This window comes from Macrobrachium rosenbergii, chromosome 15 (genome assembly GCF_040412425.1).
Source record: "Macrobrachium rosenbergii isolate ZJJX-2024 chromosome 15, ASM4041242v1, whole genome shotgun sequence".
Taxonomy (NCBI): domain Eukaryota; kingdom Metazoa; phylum Arthropoda; class Malacostraca; order Decapoda; family Palaemonidae; genus Macrobrachium; species Macrobrachium rosenbergii.
The window spans coordinates 3155603-3170602 of NC_089755.1; the positions used below are offsets into that span (position 1 = coordinate 3155603).

A 15000-nucleotide genomic window follows, 5' to 3' on the forward strand; every position below is an offset into this window, starting at 1 on the left:
CCACTAGGACATACAAGTCATAAAAGAAGTTGGAACCTGAGGGCAACTGCACCCAAGGAATTACCTGGGCAAGCTAACTGCTTGTACACCAGTGTTTTTTCCCCTACCTCCCGACTCAGCAATTACCAACTGAGAGAGGGGATAATTCTAATGTAATGCTGTCAATTGGGTAAATGCTGAGTCGGGAAGTTGGCGAAAACACGTTGGTATGCAAGCAGTTAGCTTGCCCAGGTAATTCCTTGGGTGCAGTTGCCCTCGGGTTCCAACATCTTTTATGACTTGTATGGCCTAGTGGGCAGCGCCCTTGCCTTTCAATTGAAAGACCTGGGTTCGATCCCCGGTGTGAGTCAGAAATTTATTTCTGTTCCACACGTGACTGAGTGTTGATTATATATATATATATATATATATATATATATATATATATATATATATATATATATATATATAATATATATATACAGTATTGTTGCCCAGAACTAACGTAAACTTTGCTTCGAGTCTAAGAAAAATTATGTGACAAAAGAGTTCGGTCAAAAGCTCCAACATGATTTGTTATGAAATTGTTTATAGTGTCATCATTTTCTAAGATTCTCAGTAAGACAACAATGAATATCAAATATTGTGACAAAGTTCACCGGATTAAAGAACTAATTATCCATTCATTAAAACTGAGCGTTTGCTTAATTCGCCTCATTTCTTCCCAGAGACCTCTAGTTACGAAAGATGTCCATTGAAAGAGCGCACTGAGCAGGAAATAAGAACATTCTCTCATATTTCTTCTGCTCGATTTGTCCCCATTATACCGCTAATGAACTCTCAATTAGTACAAATTTCAACGCCCGACGAAAGCTCAGAGCAAGTCATTCAAGGCTGGAAAACTTCACGACGCTTCAATGGGAAGTTTTGCAATTGTGGATAAAATATTAACCTGCCAAAGTACCGCAACTATATTGCATGGGCTGCCTCGATTAATATTCATGTAATTCGTAACTGATTAGGTTATAAAGTTATAAAAGGCTGTAAGCCAGGAATTTGTCTGGATAGTGAAATACAGGGATGATTATTGAGTGTTGAGGAAAAACGAAAATGCTTTTTATAAACTTTATCTTTTAACCTTCAGAATCGTTTTACCTGAAAACAAAAAGACGAATGTTTTAAATTCCCATTACCTTACAGATGAATCAGCGGCAGGGGCTTTCGATTATTGCAGTGCCAAATTAATGTCATGCAACGAATGTATTTAATGTATTTACCAGAGGCACAGCAGCATATAAGTGATAACAAGTAGATAAATCACTTTGTAAATTAATTAAGCTACCTGCTAATAAGAAGCGATACTGCCCAATACATTATTATTATTATTAGTATAATTTGGCAGCAGACCCTCTTTTAAACAGGTTCTATTGAATATTATTGCTGCTTCAGCTGCATTTATTTTGTAGAAGACTTTTTCTATTTTCCTTATTACGGACTTCTCTTCAGTGGAGGTGCGTGCTAACAGCTCGCCTATATTTGTCATTTTCATGACCGCCAGGGGAAAAGTCAAAATCTGGATTCTGTCTTCATTATATATTCTTTACGGTTAGTTCTGTACAATTGTTGCCGCGACGTTTCGACAGACTCTTCTGTCATTCTCCAGCGGGAGCTAATAGAGGACTGGCAGATTGCATAGGTCCTTCTGAACTTATACACGGGCTTCAGATTAGGGGGTCATGGACGGCGAATTCTGATTGGTTGCAGTCGGCGAACTTCATAAGCCAAATTTCTGCAGGCGAAGCTCGATCCTGACAGATCTTCGCAACCTGGGAATATCATTCATTCCAGCGTTCCCATTGGCCTGCCGTTGCGTGATGTCATGCCGGCTGACATCATCGGTAGTTTGGCTGCTATTGGGCTGAGGATGAATGATGTCATTATCTACTCTTTCTGTCGTAGGCAGGGGATTGTCTCGAAGGGCGCCTCGCTCATCAGGGGCATCTCCATTCTCGGGGTTGTCGTATTCAGGTATTCGTTGGATATGGTGGGTGTTCTGCATTACTCTTCTTAATTAAATTCGTGGGTAGGAGCGATGCCTCCTGCGTCGTATTCATTGTTGGTTTTTTCTCGGCAATGAGGAGCGCCTCTAGCGGGCGCAGACGTCGAGGGTCGGCGGCTCTCCCGATTATACTTATATTTTGTATAATACTGTCGCGGGAGATGGAAATCATTGTAAACACAGCACGGGCTTGGTTCATGATGGCACCTTCCTGGGCGTGGCAGGAGATCCTTTTGACAGACGCATCGTGGTCATTCCAATAAAAGCGCCGGGGCATCCTCGGACAGGACATACAAATTGGTAGACCACGTTCTTCTGCTTGAGGGGTTCTCTTGCTGGTGGAGAGGGGTTATTCTTTATCACAAGATCACGGGTGCGGCGGTTCTTATAATAACTTACAAGATTTATTTTCTTGCTGTCTTCGGTCGGGGTGACGTTTTCCATGACGATTTTCTTCATGGAGCTCTCGTCCTCACGGTACTGGGGATGCATCCGGGCCTTATAATATATCTTGATATATTATATAATATATTTATATATTACATTATATCACTTACACAATTGTTCTGTGCATAATACAATTACAAACAGGAGCTCATTAAAACTGTATGGTATGTAGGAGAGTTATTTATTAAAAAAAAAGTATAAGCTTTAGAGGACTAACAGTCCTCATAGTCAAGTATCCGTGGAATGACCGGACGCTTAGTCCAGATATATATAAAGCTGGGCCATGTGTCCGGTCATTCCACGGACACTTGACAATGAAGACTCTTAGGCCTGGAAAGGTTGTCATTTTCTTGAATAAATAACCCTGCTTTCAATGAGGCCTAGATACCATCCAGTTTCAATGAGGTCCTGTTAGTAAAAATATACTGTATATATATATATATATATATATATATATATATATATATATATATATATATATATATATATATATATATATATGTGTGTGTGTGTGTGTGTGTGTATGTATGTATGTATGTATAGGCAGGACCCATAAGATATCACTGATTAGCCCCAAGATACTTTTATCAAATGGAACGTCCATTGCCCAAAACGAAAGTAAACTTTACTAGTAATTCTTCCTTCGAGCGTAAGAGAAATTGAACATACCCTCTTATTCCTTTCAAGGGTAACTTGAGAGCTGTCCTTCATCTCCTTCAGGAACCCAAGAACTATATCAAGAGCGTGATATGAGACAAAAGTTTGGGAATGATAATAATCTCTTCTCCCTCAGCTTATAGCAAAATCCTATACGTTAACTCAGAGAAAACTTTGCTGCGTTCTAACGTTTGTCTTCGTCTTAGATCAAATACACAATCAGTAAACTGTTTATATTCTCCTGAGTGATTATATATATATATATATATATATATATATATATATATATATATATATATATATATATATATATATAAATATATATACATATATATATATATATATATATATATATATATATATATATATATTATATATATATATATATATATATATATATATATATATATATATATATATATATATATATATATATATATATATATATATATATATATATATATATATATATATATATATATATATATTATATAATATATATATATATATATATATATATATATATATATATATATATATATATATATAATTATTGTCGTGTCTCTCTTTCGAGAATTTAGATAAAACAATGTGGGTTCTAGTGAGAGCGTCGATAAAAATCGACTGTTCTTATCCCTCGCTAGATACCAGGGGACGATATATTGGGTCTGGGTGAATTCCAATCAGTAAATTACAGGTTTAAGACAACAATTTCTTTATCTCAGTATTCATAGTGACTGACAAGATTAAGGAAATGAACGCATACGAGTACCTTTATTTTTCAACCGAGTAAATATAATCGTGATTGCTTATAGACATGAAAAATAATAGGCATTTGTTAATTCTGTCGGCTCATTATTATACAGGATAAATAATTATTTTTCATAATAATGTCCGTTCATGCTTAATGGCTGGAAGAGGATATTTGAAACTATGGCCTAATTTCTTCAGTTATATATAGCGTTAGGTCTGCCATTATTTCTGACAATGTTTTGAAAAAACCAATGCGTATATTTTTATTACATAGATACGCATAGGTTACCCTAGAAAAAAAAAACTTGGAATTAAAAAGCAAATGATTATTCCAAAAATAAAAATTTGGAATCACTAATGATCCGTTTCAGTAAGATATGTCTTCACTGAGATTCCCCCTCCATTCGAGTACCATCTAGGTGTTAAAGTATACCAACAGACCAGATTCCAGCTACGCATCTCCAGGAAGCTTTCAGGTTCTCTCTTTGTTCCACTTGACAGCCATTACAGTGTGAAAGACGGACGTGGACAGAATCAACGACTTAACGATGACATTGGATAGCTTTCTGTCAATTAAGGACAACTGTGTCTCTCTCTCTCTCTCTCTCTCTCTCTCTCTCTCTCTCTCTCTCTCTCTCTCTCTCTCTCTCTTTGTCTGTTTGTCTGTCTTGTTCATGTGGGTTTTATATATAATTTTAATGACAGATATAACAAGCATCTTTTCCTTCAACATCTCCCGTTCTTTGTTGTATCTTTCCTGTGTAAAGACATGTCCTTAATTGCATAATTCAGAAAAAAAAAAAATATTCAAATATGTAATTCTTAATAATTCATTTTTTGTTCTGATACGATTCGTCCTTTATCTTTAAACAAAACAGTACTATCACCATTATTGATGAGTGTTTTCAGTCTCTCTCTCTCTCTCTCTCTCTCTCTCTCTCTCTCTCTCTCTCTCTCTCTCTCTCTCTCTCTCTCTCTCTCTCTCTCTCTTTCATGGTTGGAACTAGACCTAGGCTTATTTGCATACTGTTGTGGTCTTTCGAATGGTAAACAGGTACACACACCCTCCCTGTCTGCTTATATCTTGATAAAACAGTTGCTCAAAGTGAACTTTCGGGGCTAAAGTGAACAAACAGTTTGCCAGTTCTTTTGCAGATGAAAGCGTTCTCTCTTCCTTGGGTCCCATCAGAGAATTCTGGATAGTTTTCTACTTTTATTCGGATATTATCAGATCAAATTTACTTGATGTAAATGTAACTGTAAGAATTTTGGGTGAAATGTTATGATCATTGAATCTTGTCAATATCCCCAACCCCGCCTCTCTCTGTCTGTCTGTCTGTCTTGTTTTTGACATTTGATGATAAGGTAATTAGAGAAAACTAGTCAGTCATTCATCTCTCTCCCTCTCTCTTGTCTATGACATTTGATGTCAAGGTAGTTGAATCAAACTAATCTCTCTCTCTCTCTCTCTCTCTCTCTCTCTCTCTCTCTCTCTCTCTCTCTCTCTGTTGTCTTGTCTATGACGTGATGTTCAGGTAATTAGATAAAGCTAAAGCTGTTAAACTGTTAAGGGAAGAACTGTCATCAATCTATGTGCCTGGTGTTAACCAAGGTGCAGGAAGCTGTAACCATACAGGTACAAGGGAGAGATGCAAATTCCTGCGTCATCCTGTATGCAATATTCACCTCGACAATAACTTACCCTTAGTTTCCAGATCCCTTTGTTATTTAGTTACAATGGCATTTACGGTGATGTCTAAATGTTGCTATTAAATGAACAATGTCAGTGACTTTACTTTGTTTAAGAATGCATTCACTGGAGAAGCAAATCCACAGTTATGTATATGTACATATATTTAAAGATAAATCAATATAGATAGCTTTCGGGAACTTATTCGGTTCCCCTTTTCAGATTGAAAAGGGGAACCGAACAAGTTCCTGAAAGCTATCTATATTGATTTATCTTTAAATAAATGTACATACATATACATAACTGTGGATTTGCTTCTCCATTTTAAGACTCTTGCTACTGTGAGTATTTTTTAATGCATTCATTCTTTACCTAATAAGGTTATTTTATTATTTCGAAAATTGTAATGGGTAAGACATAACAAAATATGGTGTCAGTAGAAAAAGAGATCATTTGTTTCTTTTTGAAGAAAAGTAATGCAAGACTTTATAATTATGTCTATAATACGTTTCCACTTCATCATCCCATAAAATGTGGTATGAATAATTTTGATGCTTTGAATGTCATACTACTACTACTACTACTACTACTACTACTACTACTACTACTACTACTACTACTACCAATGATAGTAAATAGTAATAATCAAATTCTTTATCGTAATAAACCATAAACGTGTAATAGTAATTATAAGATTTAAGAGAAACGATTCTAGCTTAAATTTGGCTCTCCATGTCTTGTCTATATATTTTAAAGTATTTATAAAAAATCTCAAGGGTTACTACTCTACTCATAGGTGTCATAAGACAGTCAACTTTTTATCAAATCACTTTAGAATAAAAAGATAAAGGTGATAATTTTTCTGTCAATCATGTTGTCGTTTTCTCTATTTAGCTGAAACAACAATGGCAACTCATACTTTCATATGCATACTGAATATGCCTCCATGCACGTAGGTAATAATAATAATAATAATAATAATAATAATAATAATAATAATGATAATAGTAATAATAATAATCATCTTTATTGCGGCTCAGGGCCATATACATGGAATATACAAATACAATACACACAATCTAGATACATAAGGTAACATGACAAAAATAATTGTCGGCAGTATCCACACAGTTGCTGAAGAAGTAGAAAAAATAGAATTCATAATAATGGTAATGACAGTAATTATATGGGGAATAATAGAAACAAATTAAAAATGATAACAATAAAAAATATAGGTTGCAGACGATTAATTTCTATCTGGGGTCCTTAGGTGGTTACAGAGGTCAGGTCCAAAGGGCTAACTACGAATGTTGAAAATTGCAAAACTCTACAATGACATTAAACACAATAATAACAGGATGTAAGAATACCAAAAACAGCAAGGAACGTAGAAATATAATAATAATAATAATAATAATAATAATAATAATAATAATAATAATAATAATAATAATAATAATAATAATAATAATAATAATATTTTTTTTCAAGAGAGCCTGGAGGAGTTACCATTGTAGATATCATCCATTTCCCCAACTACTTCAATGCACTCCCCTACTACTCCCATCCGTTCCTCCAACTACTCCCAGCCACTCCCCAGCTACTCCCAAACACTCCCACAAATACTCCCAACCACTCCCCAACTACTCACAACTACTCTCTCGCTACTCTCTATCACTCCCAACTTCTCTCAATTACTCCCCTCAATACTCCCGTCCACTTCCACCAATTACACCCATACTCTATCCTTCACTACTCCCATCCACTTCCACCAACTACTCCCATCTACTCCCCAACTACTCTCATCTACTCCCCAACTACTCTCATCCACTCCCCAACTACTCCCATAATTCTATTCACTCTGCCACTACTCCCATACTTCTGTCTACTCCCCACAATTGCTCCCATTCACTTCCACCAACTACTCCCATCTACTCCCAACTACTCCCAATTACTCCCATCTGCTCCCCCAAATACTCCCATCCACTCCACCACTACTCCCATACTCCTATCCACTCCCCACAACTACTTACATTCACTCCCACCAACTACTCCCATCTACTCCCCAACTACTCCCATCCACTCCTCCAACTATTATCATACTCCCATCCATTCCGCCACTACTCCCATCCACTCCCAACAACTACTCCAATTCACTTCCACCATTACTCTCATACTCCCTCCACTCCCAACAACTACTCTCATCTACTCCCCTTACTACTCCCATCCACTCTCCCACCACTCCCATACTCCCGTCTATTCCCCTAACTACCCCCATCCCCTCCCCCACTATTCCCATTCACTCCCCAACTACTACTATACTCCTGTCCCTCCTCACTACTACTCCCATTCACTCCCCACAACTACTCACATTCACTCCATAACTACTCCCAATCCCTATCCCACTACCCACATACTTCCATCCACTCCCCATTTATCCCCTCCCTTCCATCAAATACTCCCATCCACTCCCCAACTACTCCCATTAATTCCACCAACTACATCCATTCACCCCACTAACTACTCCCATCCACTCCCCTTACTACCCCCACCCACTCCCCCAACTACTCCCATACTCCCAGCCATTCCTTCACTACTCGTTTCCCCTCCCCCTAACTACTCCCGTCCACTCTCCCAAGGTATGTGGGACAAGATTTTGATAAAGCTTATACTCAGGATAATAATAATAAGTAATAAAAACGTCTTATTTATTTCCCCTTTCTGAAGAATTGATAGAATTTATCTTTCTCTTTACGAACAATAATATACTGAAGCTCTATACAATTCTCAGGGGAAAGTTTCCATAAAAAAAGTTAAGGAGAAAAACGTCTGAGTGACACCAACCGAAATCTTGAGTGACTTCGGAGAGAAAAAGACAAAATTTATTTCACCTTCCGGAGAAAAAGTTCCTGCGAGCTGGAACTAAGGATGAAGGGGGGGGGCGGGGGAGGCGATGGCGGGCGATAAGGAGGGCCTTGGAGCTGTTATATATAATATCGTCGTGGATTGAATCTTTCTCTGCACTTCAAGTACTTACTATTTTGACGATATTTAAAGGTTCAGAGGAGGTGGTCGAGATTTTTGTAGATTCCAAGTCGTTTTTACTTTAGAAAGTGAAGCTTTCGTAAATGAATAAATAAATAGATAAATAAATAAATAAATTAATAAATTCAACAATTTCAGTCTTCTTAAGTCATATGTACTAAATGCATAACTCATATTAGTGGTCGTTGTAAATTATATTCAACTTCCACACTCAACTTCCATACACATGAGTTGGATCAACTGTACACACACACACATAACACACACACTTTACACACACACACACACATATATATATATATATATATATATATATATATATATATATATATATATATATATATATATATATATATATATATATGTGTGTGTGTGTGTGTGTGTGTATATATATAAATGTGTGTGTGTGTGTACAGTTGATCAACTCATGAATATGAAGTTAATATATATATATATATATATATATATATATATATATATATATATATATATATATATATATATATATATATATATTGTGTGTGTGTGTGTGTATGTATATATATATATATATATATATATGTGTGCGCAAAATCTTGAGTCTGTATGTGCCCATGTCTGAATGTATCTATAAAGTGAATGACTTTACAATACTTATAACGTAAAAATGGAGATGAATAAATGATCAAGCAAAATATCACAGCCATAAAGAGCATTGATACCTTTGTATATATTCAAAATCATGTTTCTGGCGCCCAAACCACAATAGTTTAAACGCTGCTTTCCCTAAAACAAAAGCCGGCAGCCACGACAGGTGTTTACGTCCATCGACGCTATCATCCTCAATTCAGGCAAAAGGACTTTTCAATAAAAACAAAAAGTTTCATCCAATATCAAAATTTACTCTGATATCAAAGCCGTCAGCAGATGGCCGTGGAACGTTTCTGCTCTGTTCGTCATGGACAGCATTTGTTTATTATCCTGCGAACTCTTGATTTTAATTTATTGTACTTTTAGATTTTAAATATGGGATTAAATATAAAATTTTTTCCATCAAACTTTACCTTTAATATTGCAATTTAACTACCTCCCAATCTATTTCCTCAAAATCAAAAGCCTTTTCATCCCTAACAAAAAATTATTTTCGGTGAATCTATAACATCATCATCAAGTCAAGCCCCACTTTTTCGACATATTGGACACAAAGATGGGTCATCGCCCGGCTGAGTTTTATCATCGACAGTCCAAATGAATGGACTTCGCCAGAGGAGCAAAGTATTTTCCGATGGTCGTGTCTGAAAGGGAGGAGGGAGGGGGTTGGGAATGCAATAACCATCAGAAATATTTTTTGGAACTATCTGGTGCTTGATATATGGACGTGGATGTGTATTGCAATGTCCATGCCTGACAATTATATTTTTCGGTTTACTTTAATTTAATTTACCTTTATTGATAGTAGTAATAGCACTGATAGCAGTCGATTTATTAGCAGTAATAGTTTTATTCGGAGGCTGTCATTCTCAATCTAGCAACCAGGTTTTCCTCATGTTTTCAGAAGGCTTACAGCATCTGATACTCGACACAAGCAGTTTCATTAAGAGTGAGCCTACTTTCAGGTAAATGTCCTTACTCAAGGTTGCAACAATTTTACCAGTCTTCTCAAACTTTGTTCGTGAGATTTCGGCATTTCTCTTTGGAGTTCAACTTAGATTTGAGTTGTCTGAAGGAATACAGGCTGATTTTGAACGATAAGATGTAGTAATGAACTAAACATTTAGCAGTTAAGAGGCCTTTAACCGTGTTTCGTAATAACTTGGTTGGTGGAGTTTTTGAAACTATCCTCACAATGTTTAGTGGTGTTTGTAGAAAAAGTTGCAGGATAAGGGCAGGCCCACCTTACACACAAATTATTGTTTGTTTTTAACATGAATCTGCTTTTGTTTTTAATTGGTGCATGGCGTTGGCCATTAAAATAAGTATTTTTTTAGCGGTCACAACAGATCAGTTCCAATGAAAATAAACTCCCAAAAAGTTGTTAGACATTAAAAAATAAAATCCTATTTTTATCCGGCACAAAATACGAGTTCAAATAAAAATAGACATACATGTACAAAAACGCTAATAGGGAAACGTAGAAGATATAAGATTTTTTTTTTTTTGGTAGCACCACAGACTTGCGAATAAAGAATAATATCTTTCACTTCAGACTCGAGTTATTCCCCCTCCCTCCCCGAATAAAGAATAATATCTTTCACTTCAGACTCGAGTTATTCCCCTCCTCCCCCCTGAAAAGTCCTAAGGCCTTCATTTTTCTCTCTTATTTCAGAAAGCAAACAGAGCAGAAATAATACAATGTATATAGGGAACACTCGCGTAAAACTCACCTTCAACATTACTTAAAAAAAAATCTATTAATTTGCTACTGTTTTTTTTTTCTTTTTTAGTAACTGATTTCTTCTTTCTTTCTGTATTTCCCTTTACCTTTAGTTTCTTCTCTCTAATGGACATTGCTATATTCTTTGGAAGTTTGAATTTCAAGGCGGTGGCACCTGTGGTGAGCTTGTTCCATATGAATAGGGTTCTTCATCTGAATAATAATAATAATAATAAATAATAATAATAATAATAATAATAATAATAATAATAATAATAATAATAATAATAATGTTGTTAAAGGTAATGGCTGCACCAGCTGCATTCAATTTATATAGAATTTCCTTTATTTTTTAATAATTGACTTTTCTTGGTTATTGCATTGCGCTGATGCAGCCATTACCTTCAACAATACGTGCTTGAAAGAGGGTCTATTACCCACATATAATAATAATAATAATAATAATAATAATAATAATAATAATAATAATAATAATAATAATAATAATATAATTTGGCAGCAGACCCTCTTTTAAACAGGTTCTATTGAATGTTATTGCTGCTTCAGCTGCATTTATTTTGTAGAAGACTTTTTCTATTTTCCTTATTGCGGACTTCTCTTCAGTGGAGGTGCGTGCTAACAGCTCGCCTATATTTGTCATTTCATGGGGAAAAGTCAAAATCTGGATTCTGCTTCTTTATATATTCTATACAGTTGGTTCTATACAATTGTTGCCGCGACGCGTTTCGACAGACTCTTCTGTCATTCTCCAGCGGGAGCTAGTAGAGGACTGGCAGATTGCATAGGTCCTTCTGAATTTATGCACGGGCTTCAGCGGGGGGTCATGGATGGCGAATTCTGATTGGTTGCAGTCAGCGAACTTCAAGCCAAATTTCTGCGGCGAAGCTCGATCCTGACAGATCTTCGCAACCTGGGAATGTCATTCATTCCAGCGTTCCCATTGGCCTGCCGTTGCGTGATGTCATGCCGGCTGACATCATCGGTAGTTTGGCTGCTATTGGGCTGCGGATGAATGATGTCATTATCTACTCTTTCTGTCGTAGTCGGGGATTGTCTCGAAAGGCGCCTCGCTCATCAGGGCATCTCCATTCTCAGGGTTGTCGTTTTCAGGTATTCGTTGGATTTGGCGGGTGTTCTGCATTATTCTTCTTAAATTCGTGGGTAGGAGCGATGCCTCCTGCGTCGTATTCATTGTTGGTTTTCTCTCGGCAATGAGGAGCGCCTCTAGCAGGCGCAGACGTCGAGGGTCGGCGGCTCTCCCGATTATACTTATATTTTGTATAATACTGTCGCGGAGATGGAAATATTGTGAGTAGCACGGGCGTGGTTCATGATGGCACCCTCCTGGGCGTGGCAGGAGATCCTTTAGACAGACGCATCGTGGTCATTCCAATATAAGCGCCGGGGCATCCTCGGACAGGACATACAAATTGGTAGACCACGTTCTTCTGCTTGAGGGGTTCTCTTGCTGGCGGAGAGGGGTTATTTTTCATCACCAGATCACGGGTGCGGCGGTTCTTATAATAAATTATAAGATTTATTCTCTTACTGTCTTCGGTCGGGGTGACGTTTTCCATGACGATTTTCTTCATGGAGTTCTCGTCCTCACGGTACTGGGGATGCATCCGGGCCTTATAATAGATCTTTATGTCATCTTGGGGGGCAGGTTGTGTGTTCTCACCGTTGTACCATTTTTCCAGGCCAGTTCAATTTCTTTGTTGATGAGTTTGTTGGTGAAACCATTGTTCACCAACATTTGTGCAGCACGTTCGAATTCCTTGTTGGTGTCCTGCCAGGTGGAGCAGTGGGAGAGGGCCCTTTTAATGAAGGTCCTGACTGTCGTGTTCTTAAACCTAGCAGGGCACTCGCTATCCCCATTCAAGCAAAGTCCCAAATTGGTGGATTTTGTGTAGACTGATGTCTTCAAGTTCCGTTCCGTCTTTGTGACCATAACGTCGAGAAAGGGAGCCGGTCGTCTGTGCTGAACTCGACAGTGTAGTTCAACACACTACATTGTTGGAAGGTCAGACGAAGGGCTTCAACCTCCCCTCCTCGTTGTCTGCTTGAACGAAGACGTCGTCGATATATCGGGCATATTTCTTCGGCCGCTGGATTCTCTCGAAGACACGTTCTTCTACGGTGCCCATGTAAAAATTTGCAAAGAGGACGCCCAATGGAGAGCCCATCGCAACGCCATCCTTCTGTCTATACATGTGCCCTCTGTGCGTAGTGAAAGGCGCCATCTTCGTGCAGATCTCCAGCAGAGCCTTCAGGGAACCTTCTGGGATTGCCCAAAGTTATATACCCCTGAGGTGGGCCAAACCTAGGGTTATGTAAAACCTCACGAGAACGTGTCCTCAAAAAAAAAAAAATAACGAAATATTAGATTGAATAGTTGGAGGATATTTGCTTTCACGGTTAAACAGAAGGTTTACGAGGTGGAACTGAAATGGCTAAAAAAAAAAGAAAAAAAAAATGGAAACAAGGAATGAAATGAAGCAGCGATGTTTTGTTGGATACCGGATTTTATTCGGCAGTTCAGGTGTGAATGCGGCTGTCACCGGTGTTCTTTCTTTTCTTGGGATTAGACTCGTTTTTTAAACAAATGAATTAATTATATTATGTATATATATATATATATATATATATATATATATATCGAGAGTATCCTCTCATACGTCATCTTACATGCAATAAGTCAAAGGAAAAGGACTAAACTAAGCAATTAATTAATTCAATTTAGTATGATTCACTGTAGGCAAATTCGCCTCTTAAATCTCTCTCAGCACCGCCTTTGCGGGGAAAAAACCTCTTTAATCTCTTTCCTGTCCAAAGTGCCGTCGGAAATTCCTTAATTCCGGGTGTGGAACCAATCAGAGCTAATCGTCGCCCAAGGCAGATCAGCTGGTAGGCTGAACACGTGTGTTCTGCCATTTTGAAATTGCAGCCACGCTGCCCGCATTTCCATGTGGGCAGAGTGATCACAACGCCATCTAGGAAGAAAAAACGTAATTGCCGAAGCTAAAAAGGGCCTTGGAGAGAGACGCTCGTTCCTAGAATTGTTCGGGCGGCCACGGAGGACACAACGCTGTCCCTTGCTCCATTAAACTGCCTATTTCCAACACGTGGCTGGCAGTATCAAAAGCCACTTTCGTTGTGAACTTATTCACTTGCCCTCCCTGTCGCTGACCCCATAAGAAGAGAACTCCAGCTCCTAAATAAGGTAAAGTACCGGGATTTAAGTTTTTTCGTCAGTCACGTTCCCTATTCGCCTTTAACTAATTTCTGTTTCTTTTCATAGTACGATATACCTAATGTGAGACCTGTATTGCTTTTTATATTTTGTGCTGTTTAATTTCCAAAGCATTTACGAGAAGTGTAACGTAGTCGTATGATATTCGAGTCACTGGAGTCTAGTTCAGTCTAGGCATCTTCTATGCAATTCCTCGATTCCTTCATTACAGCGCTAGTTTCGGTTGAGCAACCATAAGTGTTTTGATTTCAGATAAGGAGTACTCAGCTGTGGATCTGCGTATCATCTTGTGTGCATAGTGGTCCACACTGCCTAGTTTTCAACGCCCTTTGAAGCGGGCAACCCATTGTATTCCCTCCAGGAAAGTCCCCGTCATTTGCTCCCTCCTTATTACACCAGAAGCACGCTACCATTCTTCTGATGTGTTTACTTTTGTGAATATAATGAATTAAGCTAAACCCCAGAGTTTATCTAATCACTCCCCTCTTGAAGTAGACCTTCAGCCGTATTTTGTTGTTTATAATTTTAGCTGACCTCAAGGCCAGAGTCCAGATTTTTGTGGTAATTATGGTAAGCTGCATATCATCCCCGTACACCCCATTAATCTAGCAAGACCCCAACTTTAAAATTACAACACTGGCGCCCAAATTGCCTGAGATCTCGCAATCTGGAACGTCGCAGATTGAGTCATTACCCCTTTTGCAATGCGCAGTTATCAGCTAAATAGCCTCGCCAAGAGCTGA

At 37.8% G+C, this 15000-nt stretch overlaps 1 protein-coding gene across 1 annotated transcript in view; it reads left to right on the forward strand.

Annotated features, from left to right (window-relative positions):
* Positions 1-15000, forward strand: part of LOC136846847 (DNA-directed RNA polymerase II subunit RPB1-like) — a 35647-nt gene that overhangs the window by 879 nt on the left and 19768 nt on the right. The window contains exon 2 of the mRNA XM_067118115.1: positions 7175-8224. Within this exon, the coding sequence (XP_066974216.1) occupies positions 7175-8224 (1050 nt within the window). The remainder of the gene's footprint in view (positions 1-7174; positions 8225-15000) is intronic.